A 22,496-nucleotide genomic window follows, 5' to 3' on the forward strand; every position below is an offset into this window, starting at 1 on the left:
ATGCAGGTGGGCACGGTGACCGAGAGCAATGAGAGGGTTGGGGCTGGGGACTGCAGGGGAAATGGGGAGGCTGAGGGGTGGTGAGCGGTTGGGCCAGGAGAAGTCCCGGGCGAGCAGTTCCTTTGTGCAGATGCACCTCTGAGTTTCCAGTGGTTAGGAATTAACCCTCAAAAATGCCCTTTAAGAATAATAAAAGACTGCGCTTTGTTGAAGTCCAGCTAGTGCATTCCCAAACTTGCTACACGTACCATTCCTGTCAAAGCTAGTGGTAACAACATCATCATTGGGAACTGTGAGACTTTATTTTATTTTCTTGGGATTGTGGCCTGCTAGTTGAGTAATACTGCTTCACACTGAGACCAATTAACCCTGGATCATTTTTGCCATTGCGTGGCTCCTTTGCATTTTTACCTTTATATCCTGGGAAGTTTTTGACACATTTTCATTATTTAATCTGTGCCTATTACAGCAAACTTGAATGAGTAGCTTAACGCCAAGTTTTGGAACATTGGCTTAACTCAATTTGTTAAGAATTGTTGAAGGTTTGCTAGTTTCTGGTCTGATCTTGCTTGAGACTGGAGCTGAAGTGTTATGAGACACCTATTTTTGGTATGTTTACCATGACCGAGGATTCCTGATCCAATTGATCCAGACTGATTTGTCAATTTAGTTTTGTTCCATAATATCAAAACAGGATCCAAATGAAGATACTGAATGGAATGAGATATTGAGAAAATTTGGAATTCTTCCCCCAAAAGAAAAACCGAAAGATGAAATTGAAGAAATGGTTTTACGTTTGCAGAAGGAAGCAGAAGGCAAGTAAAATAAAAAATATATGCCATTAGTACAACAAGATGATAGCATTGCAAACTGCTGCATATGGCACCATTTTAATTACTGTTAGAATCACAGTATGGTTTGGGTTGGAAGGGACCTTAAAGCCCATCCTGTTCCAATCCCCCACCATGTGCAGGGACACCTCCCAACAGACCAGGTTGCCCCAAACCCTATCCAGCCTGGCCTTGAACACCTCCAGGGATAGGGCATCCACAGCTCTGGGCAACCTGTGCCAGCACCTCACCACCCTCTGGGTGAAGAATTTCCTCCTAACCTCTCATCTGTATCACCACTCTTTTAGTTTAAAACCATTTACCCTTGTCTTGTCACTGCAGACCCTGGTAAAAAGTCTTTCCCCACCTTTATTATAATCCCCTGTTACATGCTGAAGGGCTTCCATAAGGTCTCCTTGGAGCCTTTTCATCTTTAGGTTGAACAAACCCAACTATCTCAGCCTTCCTTCATAAGAGTTGTTCCAAACCTAACAGGTCCTTGGTTTTGCTAACAACTTTGGGTTTTTAAGACTTAGTTTTAACTCAAGTTTCCTAGATCTTTGACCATTCTTTTGCTGTTATCCAGACTCTTATAGATTACTTTGGGCTAACTGGTACAGCTAACAGGCGTAGGATGGAATTTGAACCCAGTGCAGGTGTAGTTAGATCCATGGAAACAGTAATGGCAAGTAACTAAGCAAGCAAGTATCTAAGTAACCAAGTATGGTTAAATAGATTCATTTTTTAATTCTCTCTCTTACCAGTTACCCAAAGTTGACTGGTTTCTGAAATCAGTATGTATTTTCCTTGCATTAGTTCCATGTCTGTGTAATAATTTTCATACATTTAAAACATGTGCAGGCACTCCAGAGAACAAGAGGTGACTAATTTTGTTTGCTTATTTCTAGTGAAACCATATGAAAGAATGAATCTTAAAGAATTAAAGGAAGCTGAAGATGACTTTGATGAGGCTGATAGGAAGGCTGTTGAAATGTACAGGTATAGTAAGCTATTCCTGGCCAAATTAACAGCGGTGTCACTATTGCACATTCTGAAACATAAACTCAGAATCTTTTGAATAGTAACATCTGCTGACACAACTTCTGCCTTTCACCTCCTGCTCTTCTGCTGATAGCACTGATGGTACTGTCCTACATCTTCCCAATAGCCAGTGACAAAGAGAGGCAGTTCACACCATACTTTGCTTTGAGGTTTTGTTAGAATCAAATTATTCCCCTTTTAAAATATTAAATTTAGTCTCAAAGCTGCATACTTAAAGGAAAACAGAAGGGGCCACAGTGGAAGCCACTGTTACACATTCTCAGTTCAGCTGTACCATGCTGCCATATGCAGAGAAGTGTTGTATATTTGAATTGTTGTGTAGTCAACAATTTACACACGTGTCTGTTTGGTTAAACTGTGATCCTCACCCTACCACTCTGAAGATACAGGAGTTAGAGCAGTGCTGATAAATATTCGGAGAAAGGAGAAGTTCTATAGCCCATTTTCCCTCTTTTTCTGTGTAACATCTTCTGTATAATATTTTCAGTGGATTTCAAACTGGGAGGAAAATGGAGAGTTGGTCATGGGTATCCTTTACATATTATATTACAGAAGAACATTAAGGGAAAAACAAAGTCCTGACATACATGGTTTCAACATACATGGCCCCATCTTTGTGAAAGATTCTGAGTTTTTGCAGATGAAGTGCATGCTACCTATAAAAGGACTTTTACTTCAGGACAGCATGCCATTAAAGAACAAAGCTGTATTTCAGTGCTGTACTCAAACTGCTCAGTATTTATAATTGAAAATTAACTAATTAATCCAAGTATTATGAGTGTAACACTTCTCTGCCTTTTGGATAACACTCATTTCTGGTATAGCATGCTTTCTAGACATATTCAAATAAAAATGCAGTATGAAGTTAATTAGAAATTAGAGCTTCATTGTATATGCTGTAATGCTGATAGCTGATAAACTTTGTGTTTAAAATAAAAGATGTTTAAAGTCAGCTGTGAGCCCCTTATATATAACTATTGTGTTTTGACTCTTACAGAAGATTAATTTTAATGGCCTCTCTATTTTTTACTACATGAAAATATTCTTTTGAAGTTTGTATAGAAGAGAAGGCTCAAGGGAGAGCTCATCAATGTATATAAATACCTGAAGTGAAGATATAAACAATGCGGAGTCAAGCTGTTTTCGGTGGTGACTAGTGCCAGGGCAAGAGGCAGCAGGCACAAACTGAAACACAGAGGGTTCCCTCGAAACACCAGGAAAAACTTACTCACTGCAAAGGTGTCTGGGCACTGGTACAGGTTGCCCAGAGATGTTGTACAGTCTCATTTCTTGGAGATCTTCAAAAGCCACCTGGACAGCCTGCTTCTATGTTGCAATTATTTTTGAGATGAAGACTGCCATCTACTGGTTTTACATTCCAAATTTCATGAATGATTTTAATATTAAATTGTATAACATTAGCACATTAAATACTGGTAGTTCTTCCTCAAACTACTAATGCTCAGAATTATAAAAATGATTTGTACCTTGTAAAATTTTCTTGCTTTCTCTTAAATGATCAAGACACTTGTGTAGTTTGATCAAGACACTTGTGTTTTTACTTAAGTTTCCCAAATCTGATACTGATACATAAACATAGAACTAAGATGTATTTTAATGTTTTCTTACTGAATAGAGATTAGTATAGCAGCCTTTCTCACTCTGAAATGATACTAGAAGACCTTGAGCTAGAGTATATCTCAAAGCATATTCTTTTTTAGAATTGAGAGAAATGCAGAAGTTATTATGAAAAGATGCATTTTAAATGTTCCAAATGTGCTTATTTTTATTATTGTTTTTTAATTAGGCAGCAGCGCTTGCAAGAATGGAAATGTCTTCAGAGGAGGCAAAAGTATGGGGAGCTAAGAGAAATTAGTGGACAACAATATGTAAAGGAAGTTACAAATGCTCCTGAGGATGTTTGGGTCATAATTCATCTTTATCGGACAAGGTAATTACTTTCTAGTATAAGGTATTAAGTACTTCAAAACAGAGAATTCAGCTGGTAATTAAAAAGCAATACCAAGAAAAATGAAATATGATAGACTATTGAAACAGCAATTGTTTGGAGGCAGTGGAATCATAGAGCACAGGACCTTCTTGATTTGTTAATTCACTTTAATTAGTTTGCCTTCGATCTTTTATATTAAAGATTTATTTTGCTGTGTATGCTTCTGTGCTGTGTGCTCATGTACTGAATCTCACTGAGATTTCTGAATTTCACTGAGAAACTGTTGTTGACTGTCTAGGTGAACACAAGTGCCTTTGAAGACTCATTGCTCAACAGGAGTCCTTTAACAGATTTTTTTTTCTCCTTTAACAAGTAAAAAGCCCAGCAGGGAAAGTCTCAACTCTGAAAATCAAGGGCTGCCAAGGGAGTTTGTTAGCTTATTGGTTCACCTATATTGGTTCTCTAATGGTAGTGGGAGTTGTGGCAGAATCCAACAGAAATGTCAAACTGCCATGATTAGCCCACATATGTTAGCAACACTTAAAAGCACTCAGAATTAATATGGAATGTTTCATGCTGTTCAAATTCAGACTTTCTTTTCCATCTTTTTAAGCATTTAAGGAGGAAGTTTATTTGATTCTTTTCAATTGCCGGGAATCAAGCATTTTTTTCCAGGAGGAAGGAGTAGGTCAATCAAATGAAATTGTTGAAATCACAGTAATTTAACTTTATGGACTTGAAAGAAAATAGCAAGTTTTCTTCCTCTTCATTGTTTTTGTTTACTGGAGAATCAATTCTGTACTTGATCAATATGTAGATACGAGTCTGTAAGAAACCTCATAATTCCTTAGGAATGAATACGAGATCTCTGAAGTCTCTTATGGCGAGCGAGGAAACAAATCCTGTTCCAGAACTGTAACCTCACCTGTTTTTGGCCACCAGAGGGTGCTGGTGGAGCTCTCTGACAGTTTAGAGGTTAAATCCTCTTGAACTTCAGTCTCAACAAAAATCTGAACGTCGCAAAGGTTAACGGACAAGAGGGGAACAAACCACGAATTTTGTTGTTTTTACAGAGGCTTATATGGTGATTGCACTGCAAATACTAGCTACGAATGTAACGAACAGGCCTATGGTGGTAATACGACTATAGAAAAATTTCCCTGACACTATTTAGATTTACTAAAAGAATGAAGAGGTAATTCAGTGTTAAAATCAACACCTATTCAAATAAATTCAAGTGAAATGAGATCTAAAGTCTCTTTTAAACTCTACAATAAATGGACAAAATGAGTTTTAAAATCTTAGATAACAGAATTGAGGTACAATGCTTGCTTGAGTCATCTGGTCGCTTTAATGACATGCTTCATAAACTGTGCCTATTATATGCATTGACAGTTTTTATTTGGACAGTTCTTTAAATCAAATGATCTTAGAAGAAGCTACATAAAATCTGTGGTGCAAAATTCATTACAAATTAAAGTAGAAACAGAATAAATGGAGAGGTACATTTATTCTTCAAAGGCTCCATTTTAAATAACATTAGTTCTTCAAGTCATGTACACTAGAAGTATGATCATACTCTCTTCTCCTTTCCTAGCATCCCAATGTGTTTACTAGTTAATGAACATCTCAGCCAGCTAGCCAGAAAGTTTCCAGAAGCCAAGTTTGTCAAAGCCATTGTGAACAGCTGCATCGAGGACTACCATGACACATGTTTACCCACAATACTCATATATAAATCAGGTGAAATAAAAGGCAGATTCATAGGAGTAGCTGAATGTGGGGGGATATATCTTAAAGTGGAAGGTAAGATAAATGCTTTTGAATAATTCACTTTATAGAAAAGTTTATGCTGTTTGTAATCATAAGATCTAAAAATCGCTGCTTAAAGATAAGAGAGTTTTAAATAATTTTGTAGAAAAAAAAGACAAAAATCAAAGAATGACTTGTGTTATGCTACAGTGATAAGAATATATAGTAAGCAAAGATATTTTGCAGTTTCAGTTTAGATGTTTAACTGGGATAAAGCAGGGTTGTCCAAGGCTCTGTTTTTCTTGTTGAGATGGATCTTCATATTTAATAAAAATTCTGTTTTTCTTAACTGAGAATTTATAGCAATTATCAGCATAAATTGTCATTTGTTATTACAGAACTTGAATGGAAACTAGCAGAGGTTGGAGCAATTGAAACTGACTTAGAAGAAAACCCCAAAAAGGAAACTATAAATATGATGACATTACCAAAGCAAAATACTTCTGCTCATGAAAACACCAATACAAAAAGCAGCGATGTGCTGAAACCACATATTACCTGAGGAGAAATCTTTAATGTGGATAATCTGTTCCAACTTAAACTAGCTCAAATACATCTTTTAAATTCCTCTAGTAAACCTGAAACAATAAAAGAGAGCGTTTCTTCCACTTGTGTATATTTGTGATCTTTAGAAAAAAAACTAATGTAGTAAACATAAGCCCTACTTATCCTCTGGAAACACAGAAATGGCTCATATTGACAAGAGAACCTGGATTCTTCTTTTTATACAACCTGCTTAAATGGAAAAGGAAGGGGAGGTATTAGCTGGGGAGCTGTGATCCATACTTTATTTCTTATTTTATCCAGCAAGTTTCACACCTGTAATTCTCAGTGAAATGAGCGTAGCAGGACTCTGCTCTAAGAAATTTTTCAGTTCCTGCCATTGGAAAGCTGACCTGAAAAGAATGTGTACAGTGATATGAAAACAGGATTTAGCCCTGAATCTATTGATTAATACTTTTGCTTGTTCGACATGTATACATGCATTTTCTCCAGTGTCAAGGATAATCTCCCCACTCGTTTCTAATGCTGGTGGCTGGATCAGTTGTTCCTTCCCAACAAAAATAAGTACATCCCTAGCAAAACAGTTTAGAGTCCATGTGTATATAAGCCCAACAAAACTACACAAGTGAATGAAGAGATCACACTCCTGATTCAGCATTTTTATTCATTATGAGTAGTGAATCAAATTGCATAGTATTTATGTTATTTTTCCAGTGACTTGACTAAAAAAAAATTAATATGTAAAAAAGTTTTAAAGTGCTGATGAAGATTATACACACTTGACATGGTTTACTGCATCAGGATGCAGAAACAAAACAGAAATGGTTCACTTAACACTTGGCACTTAGATATCTAAGGAAAACAAGAAAATGAACATTAGCTTGTTTATTTATTTTTTAACCATGAGTATAAAGTAGATATGTACTGACAGACAGCTATACTAGAAGCTTTTATTTTGTGGATTCAAAGAGAACTGGTGGATGTACTTCAGAGTTAATAGCTCATCTGCCACTTAAAATTAGAAGGCTAACTAGTATGAGTTTTAAATGTAAATAGGTCAGCAGTGACTTGGGATATGACTTCCCCATTGCTTCAGGTGAATACCAGTGTTTCTGTGAAAGGGGCACTACCACCCACTTGCTCTTTGCAGCAAACCTCCTTCCTGCCATTGCAGCTGCAGTGAGTTACAGGAGCACAAGCCCAATACTCACTGCTTATAGTTTGGCAATGTCTGAACATTACGTTGCCCCCCAAGGAACCATTGGAGGGAACTCACGTTGACAGTAAGATTCAAGAACACAGGATTACTACAAGGAAATAATTTCACCAAACTACTATTCCATTTCTAAGCTTTCTGTCCTGTTCTTTCAGAAGTCCCTAAAGTACTTTAAAAAGAGAAGATGCATTAAAAAACATTGCCTCAGTTAGGCTATAACCTTGGCACAAACACAAGTGTGTGTGAACTGCCCAGGTGTGTTGCCTGCTTTGATCTTGACAGATCCCAAAAGGTAAGGGATTTGCAAGCTTCCAAGAGCAATTTGGTACTGCAGCACTGCAGAAGGCTGGTGTTGCTCTCCCATACACACAAGGTATACTTTGAGTCAGGAGATAACGCTATCGTATCTCTGCTGTGTTTGTCTGAAGAATTACTACTGGTGACTAAAGATCCTGTGGCAAATTTTATACATACAGCTTGATGCTAATTTTAGCCTCTGGGTTTCTTGGCCACATTCCATTCCCAGCAATTATGTATTTTTGTTGAAGATGTTTCTACATTTTCTCCTTTGAGTTTCCATCCCTGCTGTGTTATCATTACCGCGTTTCATCATAGGAGCATTACTCCTTTCCCTAAGTAATTATATGATTAGCTTTGCTTGTATCAATATTCCTCAACTGAAGGCTAGAAATAGGGTACTATATATCAATAAATATCAAAACCCAAGTGTTTTTGTTTGTTTGTTTGTTTGTTTGTTTGTTTTTTACTAATGCTTTTCACAGTTTTTCTGTCAGAAAAAATCTGGCTCACAGTTAGTTCCTTGGCAGCATTACGGCTAAAAAAAAAAAAAGGTTCGTGTCCCCACACTACCTTTGTGTATGGTCACAAGGTGAATCAAACTGGGAAACTGAGCTACCTGAAAAGTAACCCATAAAGGAAGATCTAGGAGATTTTTGCAGCCAAATCGAGTTCTTACATCATTCCAGACACAAACACAAGTTATACTTCTATAGATACATATTAGTAATTATAATGTTAGGTGTATCACTGGAAGATCAATTGAAAAATAAACATCCTTGGAACTGAGAAAAATGGGAATAGCTACATACTTCTGCCACTAAGCAGTGTTTTATTTTACAGAAGGCAGTTAGTTATGCATGCAGAACAGGTTTATGCTAGAATAACCACTGCACATTTTAAGCATCTTGCAGTCCCACAGCAGGCAGTATGGGATACCGCCTGGAACATGGTACAGCTATACGTAAAGCCTGTGTAGTATCAGCTAGTTATCTGTTTGATTAACTGTGGCACTGTTTGCATTTATTGGCTGGATGGTGTTTCACAACTTAGCCTGCGAAGTCTGTAAGACAGCCGCATCTTGTAGCTTTTATACGTTTTTAAAACACACACATACACAAAGACAGGGATGCCAAATTTTATTATCAGACCCTCCTGCACTCTATTTTCCTGTGTGTATCTTCCACCAGGTGTTCCCGCCGGGCCGTGCCCCCTCCCTCACCGCCCGCCCGCCATTTTCCCCTCCCTGAGGTGAGCCAGGGCGAGGTGAGCCCAGGTCAGGGCCCCGCGGCTCGCACCGCGCCTGCGCGCCGCGCTCCGCTCCCCCCTCCCCTCCCAGCGGGCCTGCGCGGGATCCCCGTTCCCCACACCCTCTCCCCCCCCCCCTCCCTCCCTCCTCCCTCTGCGCATGCGCAGGCGGCGGGCCGTGAGGCGGGGGGGAGCGCTGCGGCTGGCGGTGCGCGGCGGCGCAGGCGCAGTGAGGGCAGTGGCGGGCCCGGCGGCTGCGGCGGGTGGAGGAGGAGGAGGAGGAGGAGAAAGAAGGGAGGAGGAAGGAGGAGGAAGAGGAGGGAGAGGAGCGGCAGCCCGGTAGGTGAGGGGCCGTCAGGGGCCGTCAGGGCGGCCCCGGGTGCGGCGCGGCGCGGGGGGCAGCGCTAGGCCCGGTGACCCACTTTGCTCCCGTCACGGCGCCCCCAGCGGGCCTCAGGGGGCGGCGGGGCCCGCGCCTCAGGTGCGAGCTGAGGGAAACGGCCTTGTCCGCCCCTCACCGGCCCTGTTCGCCCTCACGCCCTCAAAACCCGGCTGTTGGCGCATAAAACAGCCCGGCTGAGGGGAGCAGGCGAGGCGAGGGGCAGGTCCAGCCGCGAGGTGAAGCGGCAGGGCGCAGCCCCCGGCAGTGAGGGGCTGGCCGGTGGGCGCCGTGACAGGGCTGCTTCAGGGGGCACCGCTGGCTGGGGCAGGCCCGGTGCTCCCTGAGCTCACCTCGTTGCTGCAACCCCCCCCCCCCCCCCTCAGCTGTGCCAGCACAGCGGTTCGTGGAACCATGTCCCGTAACTAGGTTGGGGAAGTGATCCAGGTTAAAATTAACTACTTTTTTTTTTTTTTTTTTTTTTAATATGGGGTTATATTTAACCTGGATCATTGCTCTGCGTGACAGGTGTGCCAGAAGGCAAGAGGGATTGTTTAAGCAAACACGCTGGTGAAAGAAATGCTTGGGAACCGCACCTCGACTCTGGTAGTCCTGGCAAAGTGCAGTGTGAGCAGCTGTGCCGCTCTCTTCAGTCACACAGGAACAAAATTGATAACGTCTATGAATATTTAGGGTTTGGAGGCTGCTATTTTAGACAATATCTGGTTGTTACAATAGAGGGATTTTATTCAACGGGACAAGATGCTTTGCAATTTATTTGTTTTTGAAGAAGCTACCAATTTTCATATATATATATATATATATGTATATATATATATATCTCCATTTAAGATACTTTCTCAAAATCATTGAAGACTTTGTTTTCAGATATACCAAATACTAAATGTTTGTGTTTTTTTGTGTGGACCTGGGTGCTAGTACCTTTAAGGGATAAGGCTTCTGTTGTTGGGGTAAGAGTTACCTCTTTCTAAGAATGGTCCTAATGGCAAAAAAAATAACCCCCAAGTTGATACAATAGTTTAGGATCTCTTTCAGGTGTGTCTTTTTTTTTTTTTTGTTCGTTTCTTCTGTTTCGTGTTCTTACATTAAAAAGTTTAACAAATATAGGTAAAATAAAAGGATGTGAGGAAAGCTATGAGTAGTTTTTTTTATGAATGCCTAAAGGAGCCTGTAAACCCCCTGTTTTCCACTTTTTATACTCAACAGTTTAAAAACTGAGTGGTAATTGCTTTTAATTTGTAGTAGTGTTGGCTAATTATCTTATTAGTATAGAATTTCATCTAAATCTTCATAGCTTGGTCTTCTCAGGGAAATTGTTGCTTCCAAGAAGTCCAAACTTTTGCTGTTTTCTAGACAAAAAGTTGAAGATGCATATTAGCAATGGAGATATCAATTACCCCCTGCGCCCCAGCGTGTTCCTTATATGAAATGATTGTATCAACTTGAAAGGCTTTGAACTTTTTGGTAAACAACAGTTTCCCCCGCGGTGTAATTTCATGTGTTTCAAAACAGCCTCTTTAGCTATGCACCCTTTTGGGGAGAGATGCATGGCTTGCTGTCTGGAGCCTTATAGCCTCTGTGTAATTTTGTAATTTGAAGAATAGGGATATTCCCTCTCTTAGACTATAAAATCAGTATCCTAGTATGTTTTTAGTGCAAACCACACCATGTATGTATGAAGAAGTGGGGTCATAGCTAAGGTGTCTTCATTTTCGGCACATTGCAATGAGTTAGTTTTTCTTGAGTAGAAGACTGGTAGATGTTTGAAGAGGTAAAAAGTAAAGAAGAATGCATTTTTGCATTTCAGTCTTTTTAAAGTACTCATTTCTGTACGAACACTAGAAATTGCGAAGGCCATGTTATAAAGCAGGTCTAGAAGTGTTTCCTTGGTTAGATGGTACGAGTAGGTAGCTGGGTAGCAAAGACAGTAGTGGTTCCTGCCCTTCTTACCTCTCCTTACTTATTTTGCAGTGTTTTTATCCGTTCTTTGTTAATTGAGCTGGGTGACCCTGTTAGGAGCTGTTAGCTGTTAGGTGGCACAGGAACAGGAGTGAGTTGCCAGAGTGCTGGGAGAGCAGGAGCTCTTCTAAGGTGCCTTTGTCTCTGCAGGGGAAAAGATGGCTCAGAGAGACTGCAGCCAAACGGCAGCCAGACCATTCAGCTGCCTCTCTGCTGCTGCTGGTCCAGAATTATTGGCAGTAGCATTGTTATGCTGAATTTGGTAGTGTTTCAAGATAGAAAGAGGTGTAAAAAGGGCACCTTTGGTCACATTGAGGAGCCTGAAGGGGAAGATGTCAGTGAACTGGCACAGGGAAATACAGCTATGTCCACTGGGAAGATGCTCATCTTGTTAGCTCAGTGAATGGAGTTCTGTGGGAACTGGAAACCGGGACGTTCCCCCCTTCATTTGTTGCAGAAGTTAAAGGTGTACAATGCAAAATTGTGGCAGAGGAAGGAGACTTAAGGTTCATACAGCTGGGTGCTGCCCTGAAGGATTGAATTCTCAACCCCTACTGCTGCCACAAAATTTCTTTGTAATGCAAAGGCCGCTTTAGTTTTGGCATGCCTCATGCCTGAGTGTTTAATTTTATAGCCTTAATATTCTCTCACCGTACTTTTTGGGTATAATATAAATTCTTAATTATAGCCGCTTTTGGAATACATAATCATATATTTAAAAAGTTTCCGTGCTCTGCAGTTCCCATATATTTCATATTATGTGGAAGCGGCAAGGCTTCATCTGTGCTTAGATTCTTGCCTCAGTTTAGTCGTTTGCACGCTTTGGACTCTTTCCAATTGTTACATTTTGTCATTAACATCACTGAATTAGTTTCCTTATTTTGCTGTCATGTTCAGAGGAACAACGCTGAGTATATCATAAAATCCTCTCCGGTAGTATTAATATTTTATTAAATATAGATCCATAAAAAGTAGATATGCCCTTAAGATTCAAGAGTGGTAAAGAGTTGCGTTTAGAGAATGAATCTTATGAAAATTAGCAGATACTTTGGGCATTCCTCAGCTTCAACATAAAAGCATAGCTAAATTAGGTGTAAAAGAGGCTGCATAAATGCTTTGTCCTTTTAACGGTCTTTAATAATCTCAAAATATGTGAGAAAGCTTCAGTTCTGAAGCTGAAGTCATTTTACTACTTATGGCAGCCTGCAACCACAGAACAAATGGGATTAGAATAACACCCCTATGTTAAAACAGAATGAAACCGTTCCTGGAGTAAGATCTATTTTAAGCGGCTTTTAAAATAACTATACCTGGCCTTGTTCTGTAGAGGTCCTTCTAGAGTCCCGTAAAAGGGATATTTGCAGGTACCTGTGATGCATGTGATTTTGGTACATGGCCAGATCCATCCAGTATACAGAGGAGTCAAAGTTGTGATGTAGATGGATTCTGGATATCCAGTCCAAACTAGAATCGTAGCTGTATGTTGGCTATATTTTACAGGTCTCTGTTGAGTAAAGTTTTCCAAGCACCTTGAAGTTTTATTCTCGCTGAGATCCTTCACAGTCTTGTCAAACCGAGCATCTTGGCATGTAAATCTGTTTAGCATTCATAAATTAAGCAATCTGTAAATTAGGCATTCACTTGTCCAAAGGCATGTTGAAACCATACCTCAGGCACACCTATGGGATTGGACTGGGACCAAGGTGGTGACTCTCCCTTTTGTTCAGGAGCACAAAGCAGGGAGGAGGAAGAGAGGGTTTTTGATGTCTGCCTCCTGGAAAAAAAACACAAGAGGAACTCCAACCAACCTCAAACAAACAAAAAAACAACAACACGCAAAACACCCCCAACAAAAACAGCACCCAGACACTAAAAATCCACTTTTCAACATGTACAAGGTGATTAAAGTTTAATTGGGCTAAAGAGGGATATTATGCCGCTTGTTTTCTTGGAGATGGGGAAAAAGGAGATGGGCAGCTGTGCTGTGGCCTGTTCCAGAAGCAATGCACTTTTTTTTCCACTTAAAATTTTTAATGCCATTAGGGATTTGAAGCCAGAACTCATCTCCATGATTTGGGTACCCTTCTCCCTAGAGGTATGCACACTGCTGGTTCTGCTCTGTCCAGCAAAGCTTTTACTTCTTTTCTTTTTTCTCTCATGCTCCGAGGAATGCTGCTGAAAAGAGAGGTTAGGAGTTGGTCCAGCTTCCAGTGCAGTGTGGTGCGTGCAGAGGGGTTAGGATCTGAACCCCTTCCGAAGACTAGCTGTCAGATCTCTGTTCGGGGTCACTGCGCTGTAACTCAGTCTGGTGGACAAAATGAGAACATGTCTTTTTTCACCTGCTAGTGTGTTTTGATGGGAAAAGCTCAGCTGTGTGTGTCCCAGGGCTGTGAGTACTCGCCTTGCCTGTGTCCTGGGTCGTCAGAGACGCGTGGTGGTGAAGGCACGAACTCATCACAGGGTACTGGTGGAGCTCTGGGGCGTTTGGAAGAGGTGTGATACCTGGGAACAGGCTGATCATCCAGCACGGTCTGAATTTTAGATGCTTTAGAGTAGGGTGCACTATTGTTAACAACATAGTGCTGCTTATCTTGGAGATAAAATCTATGAGAGCTTTTAGCTTGCAGCTCCCTCAGCATGTGAATGTATCTCAGGTGCTTGCAGAAGGCTGATCTCAGATCCTGTAGGCATCCCATTAACTGCTGACCTGCTACTTATAAGTGTTTGTGAATGTATGAGAGACAGTCCTGCAACAAGTGGCCATTGGAAGAAAGAGGAATGATCATTTCCTGAAATAGACATTTAAAAAAAGAAAAAAAAAAAAAAACACAAAAAAAACCATGAGAAACATGCATTTTTACATATTAAATAATGATCTTGGAGGATGTATGAGATACTGAGATGAATAATAAAAAATAAAGAACACTTTGAAGTAAATGAGTGTATGAGTGCAGCTAATTTCACATTTCCAATTCTAAGGCTGCAGTGGTAAATAAAGCACAAGTTATCATTTTTACATTTTGTGAATTGCATCCAGCATGATAAAAGTTTGTAATGATTTAGTAAACGTCTTTCTGGCATTTAAAAGCATTTGATGTTTTTGGTGATGTTTCACTGGTGCAGTGAAGTAGTCAGAGAATGGTGTTTCTCTTGTGAGTTGTTGTTATTCACGTGCACCCCGGAAAAGCTGTGCTGACAGAACAATATTCCCGTGGTTGGGTGGCTGCTGGCAGGAAGGTGCTTGGTAATACTGAGAGGTTGAGCCCCAGCTGGAGCAGGCAGGTAGGAGGTTCAGGGTTCTTCACGTGGGTCTTGTCAGGGGAATGCCAAAGGCCTGAGACTATTTTAGTTTTCATTGGTCATCCAAAAGCTTCAGGGTATGTTAGGGGGAAAAATCTTGGCACGTGGAGCAGCTTGTCTAGCCCTCAGTCCCCTGAAAGTGTATTTGAAACTGAAATGTGAAGAAGTGAGAAGTCACAGAAATCAGGAAATGTTTTGCCAAAATCTGCTTATTTCCCTTGGCTCAGAAAGCAAGCAAGAACATTTCTCCATTAAAAGCTGCAGGGTTTTTTAGCCTGATTTCCTAAGGAAAGTGATTTATGCCATTTCCCCTTTTTCTCATTCTTTCCCTATGTCTTCGCCAACAGCTTTTGAAGTCACAGACCAATTTCAACTGTGTTTGTAGGAAGGACAGCAATCTCAGAGACTGTCTTGTTCCTACAGTTTGGGGAAGATAGGCAAACTGGACAGGGAGAAACCCGCAGTCCCCTTTCTTGAGAGAGACAGTCTGCAATGCAAGTTTGGCGCTGACCTGCTTTTCAGCCTGAGCAGGGTCTTTGCTGGACAGAACAGGAGGTGCTTGTAGGTAAGCGGGCTTGTTACAGAGTGGGAGAGAAGAGTAGATAAAAGGTACAGCTCTAAGAACTGTGCCTTGCCATCCACTGAAGCACTTGCTTAGTGAGGAATTGGGAAAGGGTTTTTTGACTGTTAACCAACGCATTACTGATCAGAATTAGGTAATGCTGTGTTTTGATGACTGTAGGGTTGCCTGGTTTTTATTTTCAATTAGTATGTGAAATAAATCCTTCTGAAATAAAGAGAATAGCTCAAAGTCATGATTAAATTCACATTCTCACGATGTTTTTTGGGGGAAAAAATATGTTTTTGGCATATTTCTTGGAAAAGGCTAAAACTTAGACCTTGCTTTCAGTAGGAAAGAGCAAAAGAAAGTGTAATTTGAGTTTGAGAAATGGGACTTTTCCGTCTGAAAGTATTTGACCGGCCATGGAAAATGAGTGCTTTTGGTAGCGGAGGTATAAAACTGACAGGGTGCTGTCTAAAGATTTCTGTTTATTCCAGTTGCTGTATGAAATATATTCATTAGTAGCCAAAGATAAGATGTTTTTCTCAATGTAAGAATAAAAGCAAGTACCTGCCAGGCTGGATTTCCTGCAAGCCTGCTCCTCTGTCTTGTAACACGGAGTTGCCAGTTGAAAAGCAAGGGGAGCTGGACTTCCCTCTAGAATCACATTTCTAGTTCTTCTGCCTTACCTATTATTTGTGGTGATTGTCGGACCGAAGTTTATAGCATAATATTCAACTTGCAAGATTCTGTCTGGTCTCAGTGGAGTCTGCCCTGCTGGTAGGTTTAGAGAAACTGCTGATAGACTTTGTAATGGTGAAAGTGAAGAAAACCTTATTAGCGTGCTCCTATTAATTTCTAGACCATTCCCTGCTCAGTGATGTCAGACATACTTTCCAAGCCTTCAGTAACACATTTAGTGTTTACAAATCGTACAGTCTTTAGAAATGTTAATTCAGAAGTGTCAACTCTTACAACGTGTTGGTTTTAAAATAACATAATGGATTGCGGCGTAGTTGTGTGGCTTTGACTTGTGCTTATTTTAAAGCAGTTTTTGTAGTAACAACAAATATTCTAAAGGAAACCGGATTTTCCTCTGACTGCGAGTAGAAAAGCAAGTAGCAGCATGAATCACAGCTTCCAAGAACTGTCAGAATAGGAATGTAGATTCTCCCCCCCCACACACACACACACACTTTCCTCGCTGTCAATTTTAACGTGGTAATGTGGTTTAATAAAGTTTTTCTTGCCATCCACAGCAGCAACACTTATTAAATGTAATCGAGCAGCTACTAGCAGTTGTGTGGTTGGAGGTGAAAGTACGGTTTGGAACTAGTGTGCTAGTTTCAATGATAATTCATTAGCATCTCAGTAATTTTGCTTAAAATAAGTTTTCTGACCTAACTACAATAGATGATAAATTTCAGGTGAAAATAGTTGTGTTGTTAAAATACCAGCCTTCAGACTGTATTTTTTTTTTCCAGCCCAGAAGCATTAAACATTTTGTGCTGCACTACAGCTTTGCATGATGTTTCACAGATAATAAGATACAGTTCCAGCCTTGAAGAGCTTGTGATCTAAATTTCACTGACATAGAAAATGAGGAAAATGACCTCAGAAAGGGGGACAAGGATTCAAATGAATGTGAGTCAGAGAATTAAACAAGTTGTAATTTCTAAGAACAGAATAAGGTAGATCAGCAAGGAAGAAGTTGAGAATTTAGAAACAAAAGACAGCATAAAGCAAATCCAAATAGAGGATTTGAAGGAAAAGATGGAACACGTGTTGTAGTGCAGGATTTGCAGAGTGTAATAAAATCAGGAGAGTGGGTAGAAGCAAGATGAAGAGGAACTAGAAGGTGGTAGGAAACAGGACAGGAAAAAAATATGTAGAAATTTAGAAATTATGTTGGTGGGTTTGGCTTTTCTGGGAAAAAGTAGAGAGGAGACAGGAAAAAGGTTGGAGAATGTGCTGGTTTGATTGCCTTGGCAGGAAAGCCAAGACACAAATTCTAGCAGTAAGACTCCATTAGCCCCCAGCCCACCCCGAAATTTAGCTGTCAGTTTAGGTTGCTTTTAAAACGAGAGACAAAACAACAGGAACCCTGCCTAAAAACTCAGTCTCGGGTATTGGGGTTGCTTTGTCACCATCTGGCTTTGTATAAACTGGAGGACTTTTATATGAGTTTGTGTTGTTGAGGTGGGGTTATAGAAGCATCTAATACCAAAGCTGATTGAGGCACTACTGCTTTATCGAAGTCAAAAAGGACCTAAATTTTTTTTCCCATTAAAATAACTCCATGCAAACCAACCATAAATCTAATTTTCCACGTAAAGGTAGTGCCAGCTGAACTAAAATAATTTGGAAAAGGAGTTAATTTAATCTTGTTTGTGTTGCTGACATAAGAAATAAAAAATAGTCTCTCATAAACTTGTGTAGAATGTGCTTAAAATGTCACCTAGACACTTTTCTTGCCCCATAGAGCATAGTTTGTCCTTCCTTAGCTATGTGTTATACTGGGATTTAATTCAGTTCATTGATTTCTAACATGAGCATATTCCATTTTAGAACGAAACGTACAGAAATACATAGAATGAATGTATAGAACAGTAGATCAGTAGATAAATGTTCAAGGCCAGGTGGGATGGGGCTCTGAGCAGCCTGGCCTTGGACTTGGTGATCTTTAAGGTCCCTTTCAACCCAAACCATTCCATGATAATGGCCTGCCTTTCTTCTTCTTCCCACATTAGAAATGTCCAATAAAATATACATTTGGAGTGTATATATAGCAGTACATAGCACTGCGATCTGCATTAAGTGGGGAGTTGTTTTTGTGGAATGAAGTCTTTGTGTATAAAAACATTGGTGTGTGGTTAGCTTCTGCTTAGGAGAGCTTGCTGAAATTCAAGTTTGTCATCAGTAAGGGGAAGATGCTTGAGCCTTTCCCATGCTGTTTTATGCCATGTTCTCTGAGAGGTGTAAATTATGTTCTGAGGTGGATCACGTGTCCTGTTTGAACCATAATACACAGGGTTAAGATTGTATGGATGTATTTTCTTTCCAGAAATTTGTCTGGTGTATTATTGATGTTCTGGAAGCAAATCTCCTCTGCAAAGCAATATAGAGTAAAAACTATGTTAATGCTTGGTAGGCAACGTTAGAACTGTAACTGCAGTGTCACCTTTAAGCCATTGCATTTGTCTTGCAGATTTGGACTAGGTAGAAGGTGGTATGTACCTCTGAAGTTCTCCTTCCTCCTTTATGTGGAGTAAAGGAGTTGGGGTGTGAAGTTGTGGATGCTCTAGGGTAGGAATAATATGTAAGGAGAGGAAACGGGGAAGCAATCAAGGGCTCATCTCTCAAAGTTGTTTTGAATAGATTCATCTTTATAGAACTATGTTTTTTTTGTTGTTGTTTTTCAGAAGACTGTGCCAAAAAAACTCTTTTGCTCAGATGACATCGCATTTGGACTACTAATGCTATCCACCCACTCTTCAAGACACAATGGATTTCTAGGTAATTTAAGTAAGTATGTAGATTTTATTGCTGTGAGAACAGTAATGCTTTAAACAGAAGCATCTCTTTTCAACCTCAGGCAAGGTAGACATTCCACTTCAATTTGAGATTAAAATTAATTTTGTGTGGGGCAAGAATAGACTTCAAATAAGCTTTTAATAAGCTTCCATCCTGTACGCTGGAGCTTGGAATAAAACAATTATACCTGAGCTGCTGTGGAAACCAGAAGGAAAAAAAAAACAACAAAACAACCCATGATGGCACCGTCCTTAGCAATGCCATACACTAATGTGGCTCTGCTGTTTCAGGAGCCTGAGTTAATGTCTCTCCCAGGGATATGTTGCAGTCAATGAGCATTTGTGTTGCTGTGCTTGCAGCTTGTTGGGGTCTTCTTTTGCAGAGCTCTTGCCAAATTGGTGATGGACTTAATACCCCATTAATATGAGAATGTATAGAAAGGAAAACAATGCGTCTTAGTAGGTTCAAGAAGCAATCTCTCTGCTCGGGTGTCATCTTGGTTGTGAAAGGGTTGCACCCCTCACTTCCTTGATACAATGGTGTGTACTGTCTTTCTGAAGATGGGCTAGTGGTGCAAGATTTCTTCATATTTTACCGTGCAGTAAGCTTACTGATTGCTTTGTATGTCCATGGGCATGCAAAGAGGCACACAAGAGACAGGGCAGATTGTCTGAGTTTCCTCTTCTGAGCAACAAAGGGTTTTTAATTTGATGTTTTATGATGATCACAGCCTTGGGCCCAGTAGCCTTCATGCATGTGTTTACGTGCTTTTTCTTTGTAACTGGGTATTACTGTTAATTTTTTTTCCCAGGTGGCCCTATAAATAAAAAAAAAAAAAAAAGGAAACAAAAAAAGAGACCTATTTAGATGTATCAGACTTCTTGCTGATCTTTCTCAAATTGAATAATTTTGTCTTGCTGGCAGACTCCCTCCTTATATTCCTAGCAGTTTGTCGTTCATTGGAAATGGTTGATGGTGCATGAAGGAAAGTGAATGGGGTTGTAGGCAGCAGTGCATGTAGTTAATGACGCTTGACGCCTTCTAAGACCTTGCTTTTGTTTGCTTGTAATTTAGCAAGACTTAAATTAGTGAGCAGTAATTCTGTGCGTTGTGTTTGCCTCAATTCAGCCTTCACCAAAAGTCAGCCTGTGTCTGAGAATGAGATGGAGCAAGGGGGAGGATTAGTGTTTTCTTGACTCAAGCTGCGATGTTAATCTTACCACAGGAAAGATACAGGACCTACATACGCTGAGGTTTTTAGAGAGAAGTTGAGTTTTTAGGAGAAAACTAGAACTGTTATGCTGCAGTATCAGGCTATTTGTTTTGTGCCATTTAGATTTCTGAAAAATAGGTCTGTACCAGCTCAGTGACTTGCCTAAATCTGTTTCATCTGTCCAAATCAGATGAGGTAGGTATGTTCCAAATCCTTTTAGTTATAACCAGGCAGAGGTACCAGAGCATGTTCTAGCTGGACAGAGAGAGGTAAAGAGGCCTAATTTGCTGCTCTCTGTTGTTATGTCAGGCACAAACACTGAGTAAGGAGGCTTTCTTCTGGGCTCTTCCTTAACGTCTGCCTGCAGCTCCCAATAGGTACGATAAGGAGGAGTGGTGGCATAATCAGAGCCAACCCATAGGAGATGGGAGATGTATTGTAGGGCAGTTAGTTATCTTGGTCATAATTACTGGGGCTGCTCTGCCTATAACAGTGAAGAAAAATTGCAACTTGTTAAATAAAAATAAAAATTTGTAGGTTATAAAGAGGTAAAAGTCTGAAAATGGTTTCTTGGTTCCTAACAGATTTAAGGAAAAAAAAGTATTGCTTCTGAACGAGCTAAGAGTTTATCCCAGTTTTACATTTGGATCAGAGAATTGACTTAAATTAATCAAACAGAGAAGTGGAGCTGCTGACCAAAGCAAATCTGTGCCTTGGGTCAGGTAGAGAGGTATGAGGAGAGCGAGTTTGTCTAAAGGTTTAAATTATGAAGCGGAACGTACAAGACAAGCAGGAGGCTTATAGTCCCACTTTCTTTTGCTGAAATTAGAATGTATTTTGTGGAGGATGGTCCTAATGTTTCCTGTTGTTCCTTCTGTTTGTTATAGGACTGTGCTGAGCATTTCTCAAATATTTTGGATTTTTGTGAAGTGACCCCAAAATGTCTAGTGTTCATGAGTTACAGGATGACAGAATTTCTGTCCATTATAGGAATAAATGGGATGATTACTTCTGAGATTTTTATAGATGAAGAATGTAATATTTAATTCACATTAAAGTTTCATGTCTGCTTAATAGGGCTTAAAATCTCAATGGGATAGTTGTATCTACCGTTGATGAAAATTAGCATTAACTGATTTTTTTTGTTGTTAAAAACAGAGGTACTTGCAAACTCTGTTCTTTGCTCTGAATCCCAGACCCATGCAGAAGGTAGCTTCTAAAATACATATAATGCTGATCATTTAAAAAAAATCTTCAGTTTTTTGTATGTGAGAAAGTTTGTATATGTTAGGTGTTTTTTTTGTAGGCACTGCTTGAAAGAGAGCTCATTTCCTTTTCATGTAAATTTCAGCAAATGCAGTGTGAAGCCCGTTCTTTCATTTGCAAAAATCTTCTGGAAAGTTATTTGGATGCTGTATATTCAACATCAGTGAAACTAGGTGAGTCTCTGTGAATGTTTTGGTTATTTTGAGCAATGAATGAGTTAATTGTGTGAGACCAAATCCCGTTTATAACTTGCAATGCTAACATATGCTCTGTCATTTAACCTAAAATCTAGAAGATTAAATTATTAGATAAACAAATGACATAGCTCAGAAAAAGGAAGGCAGATTATGCAATATATTCCTGGATTTTCTTTTTGGCTGTGTATATGCCAAATATATTTGTAATAAAGTTCTTTTATAACATCAGTTTCTTGATTAGTTTTCCGTAGTGTATTTGCCGTGGTGTTCCTATGGCTGTTCTCTGATGATGTTCGGAACCAGACTAATTTCAGCCTCATGCTAAACAAATATTCCTGTATCATTAATCTGTTTTCTTTCTCAATTTATGTAGTTATTTGCCTCTGGACTTTGGGATGTGTTTGTATGATGGAAGCAAGCACAAGTTCATCTTTAGCCCTTTTAAATTGAGTTTGGACAAGTTGAATGACAGTGGTAGTGCTTACAGGGCCTGTCATAGTCTAAACTTCATGAATTGCAAAATGAAAAACAATACTGCCAACTCTGTCTGAAAGTTTGGAGATGTCAAATCTTAAGTTTGCACTTGCTCTATTTAGTAGTACGGGTAATAGGAGGAAATAGTGAGACAAAAAATCTGAAAGAAATAGTTGGGAAACAAGAAAAGGAGTAAAATATTTAAAGGAAAGGGGCATAAAAGATGAAAGTGAAGAAAGGATGCATGAAGGTGAAGTGGTGGTAGGTATCGAGTTTTATGTCTTCTGCTGAATTATGGAATAGGGGAGATAAAATCTATGTGGCAGTCAGTAGATTGCCATGCAGTGTGGCTTTTGTTTATTTGCTTTTAACTGTGGTAAGGATTTAAGAAAGGCTTACAGAATTCTTCCAGAGCCTGTACCCTCAAATATTCTGTTGTGTGAGATAGTGCCTTCTTTGATTAGTCTGTTCTGGAAAGGAGGGTACAATTGGAGTCTAAGCATTACCATTTTGATTTAAGTTGTTAATACTGCTTTGGAGAGAAACTCTCAACTATTTCCCCTTATCCCCTACTGATGCAATATGTTTCAACTACATTCCTTTCCCAGGAAACTGTTTAAGTTCTGCTGCAGGTGCAAAGCGCTCTTCTGTCTCTACTGGGAGCACACGGG

General features: G+C 39.8%; 2 protein-coding genes across 5 annotated transcripts in view; both read left to right on the plus strand.

Annotated features, from left to right (window-relative positions):
- PDCL2 (phosducin like 2) lies at positions 1-6,157 on the plus strand (the record flags this gene model as incomplete). Its single annotated transcript, XM_084286520.1, has 6 exons — positions 1-6; positions 695-815; positions 1,739-1,829; positions 3,700-3,843; positions 5,441-5,649; positions 5,994-6,157. 6 exons carry the CDS (start codon positions 1-3, stop codon positions 6,155-6,157), a joined length of 735 nt encoding a protein of 244 aa, XP_084142646.1.
- A 2,972-nt stretch (positions 6,158-9,129) lies between these two features.
- The window catches only part of CLOCK (clock circadian regulator), a 61,390-nt gene continuing 48,023 nt past the window's right edge, over positions 9,130-22,496 (plus strand). Inside the window, exons 1-3 of one of the 4 annotated variants that reach the window (XM_084286241.1) lie at positions 9,130-9,259; positions 18,564-18,666; positions 21,240-21,327. The gene's annotated coding sequence lies outside the window, so the exon portion shown is untranslated. Of the gene's footprint in view, positions 9,260-18,563; positions 18,667-21,239; positions 21,328-22,496 lie in introns of those variants that run through there. The other 3 variants (XM_084286242.1, XM_084286244.1, XM_084286243.1) reach the window with 3 other exon arrangements.

Source organism: Netta rufina (assembly GCF_964035555.1).
Source record: "Netta rufina genome assembly, chromosome: 4".
NCBI classification, from domain to species: Eukaryota; Metazoa; Chordata; class Aves; order Anseriformes; family Anatidae; genus Netta; species Netta rufina.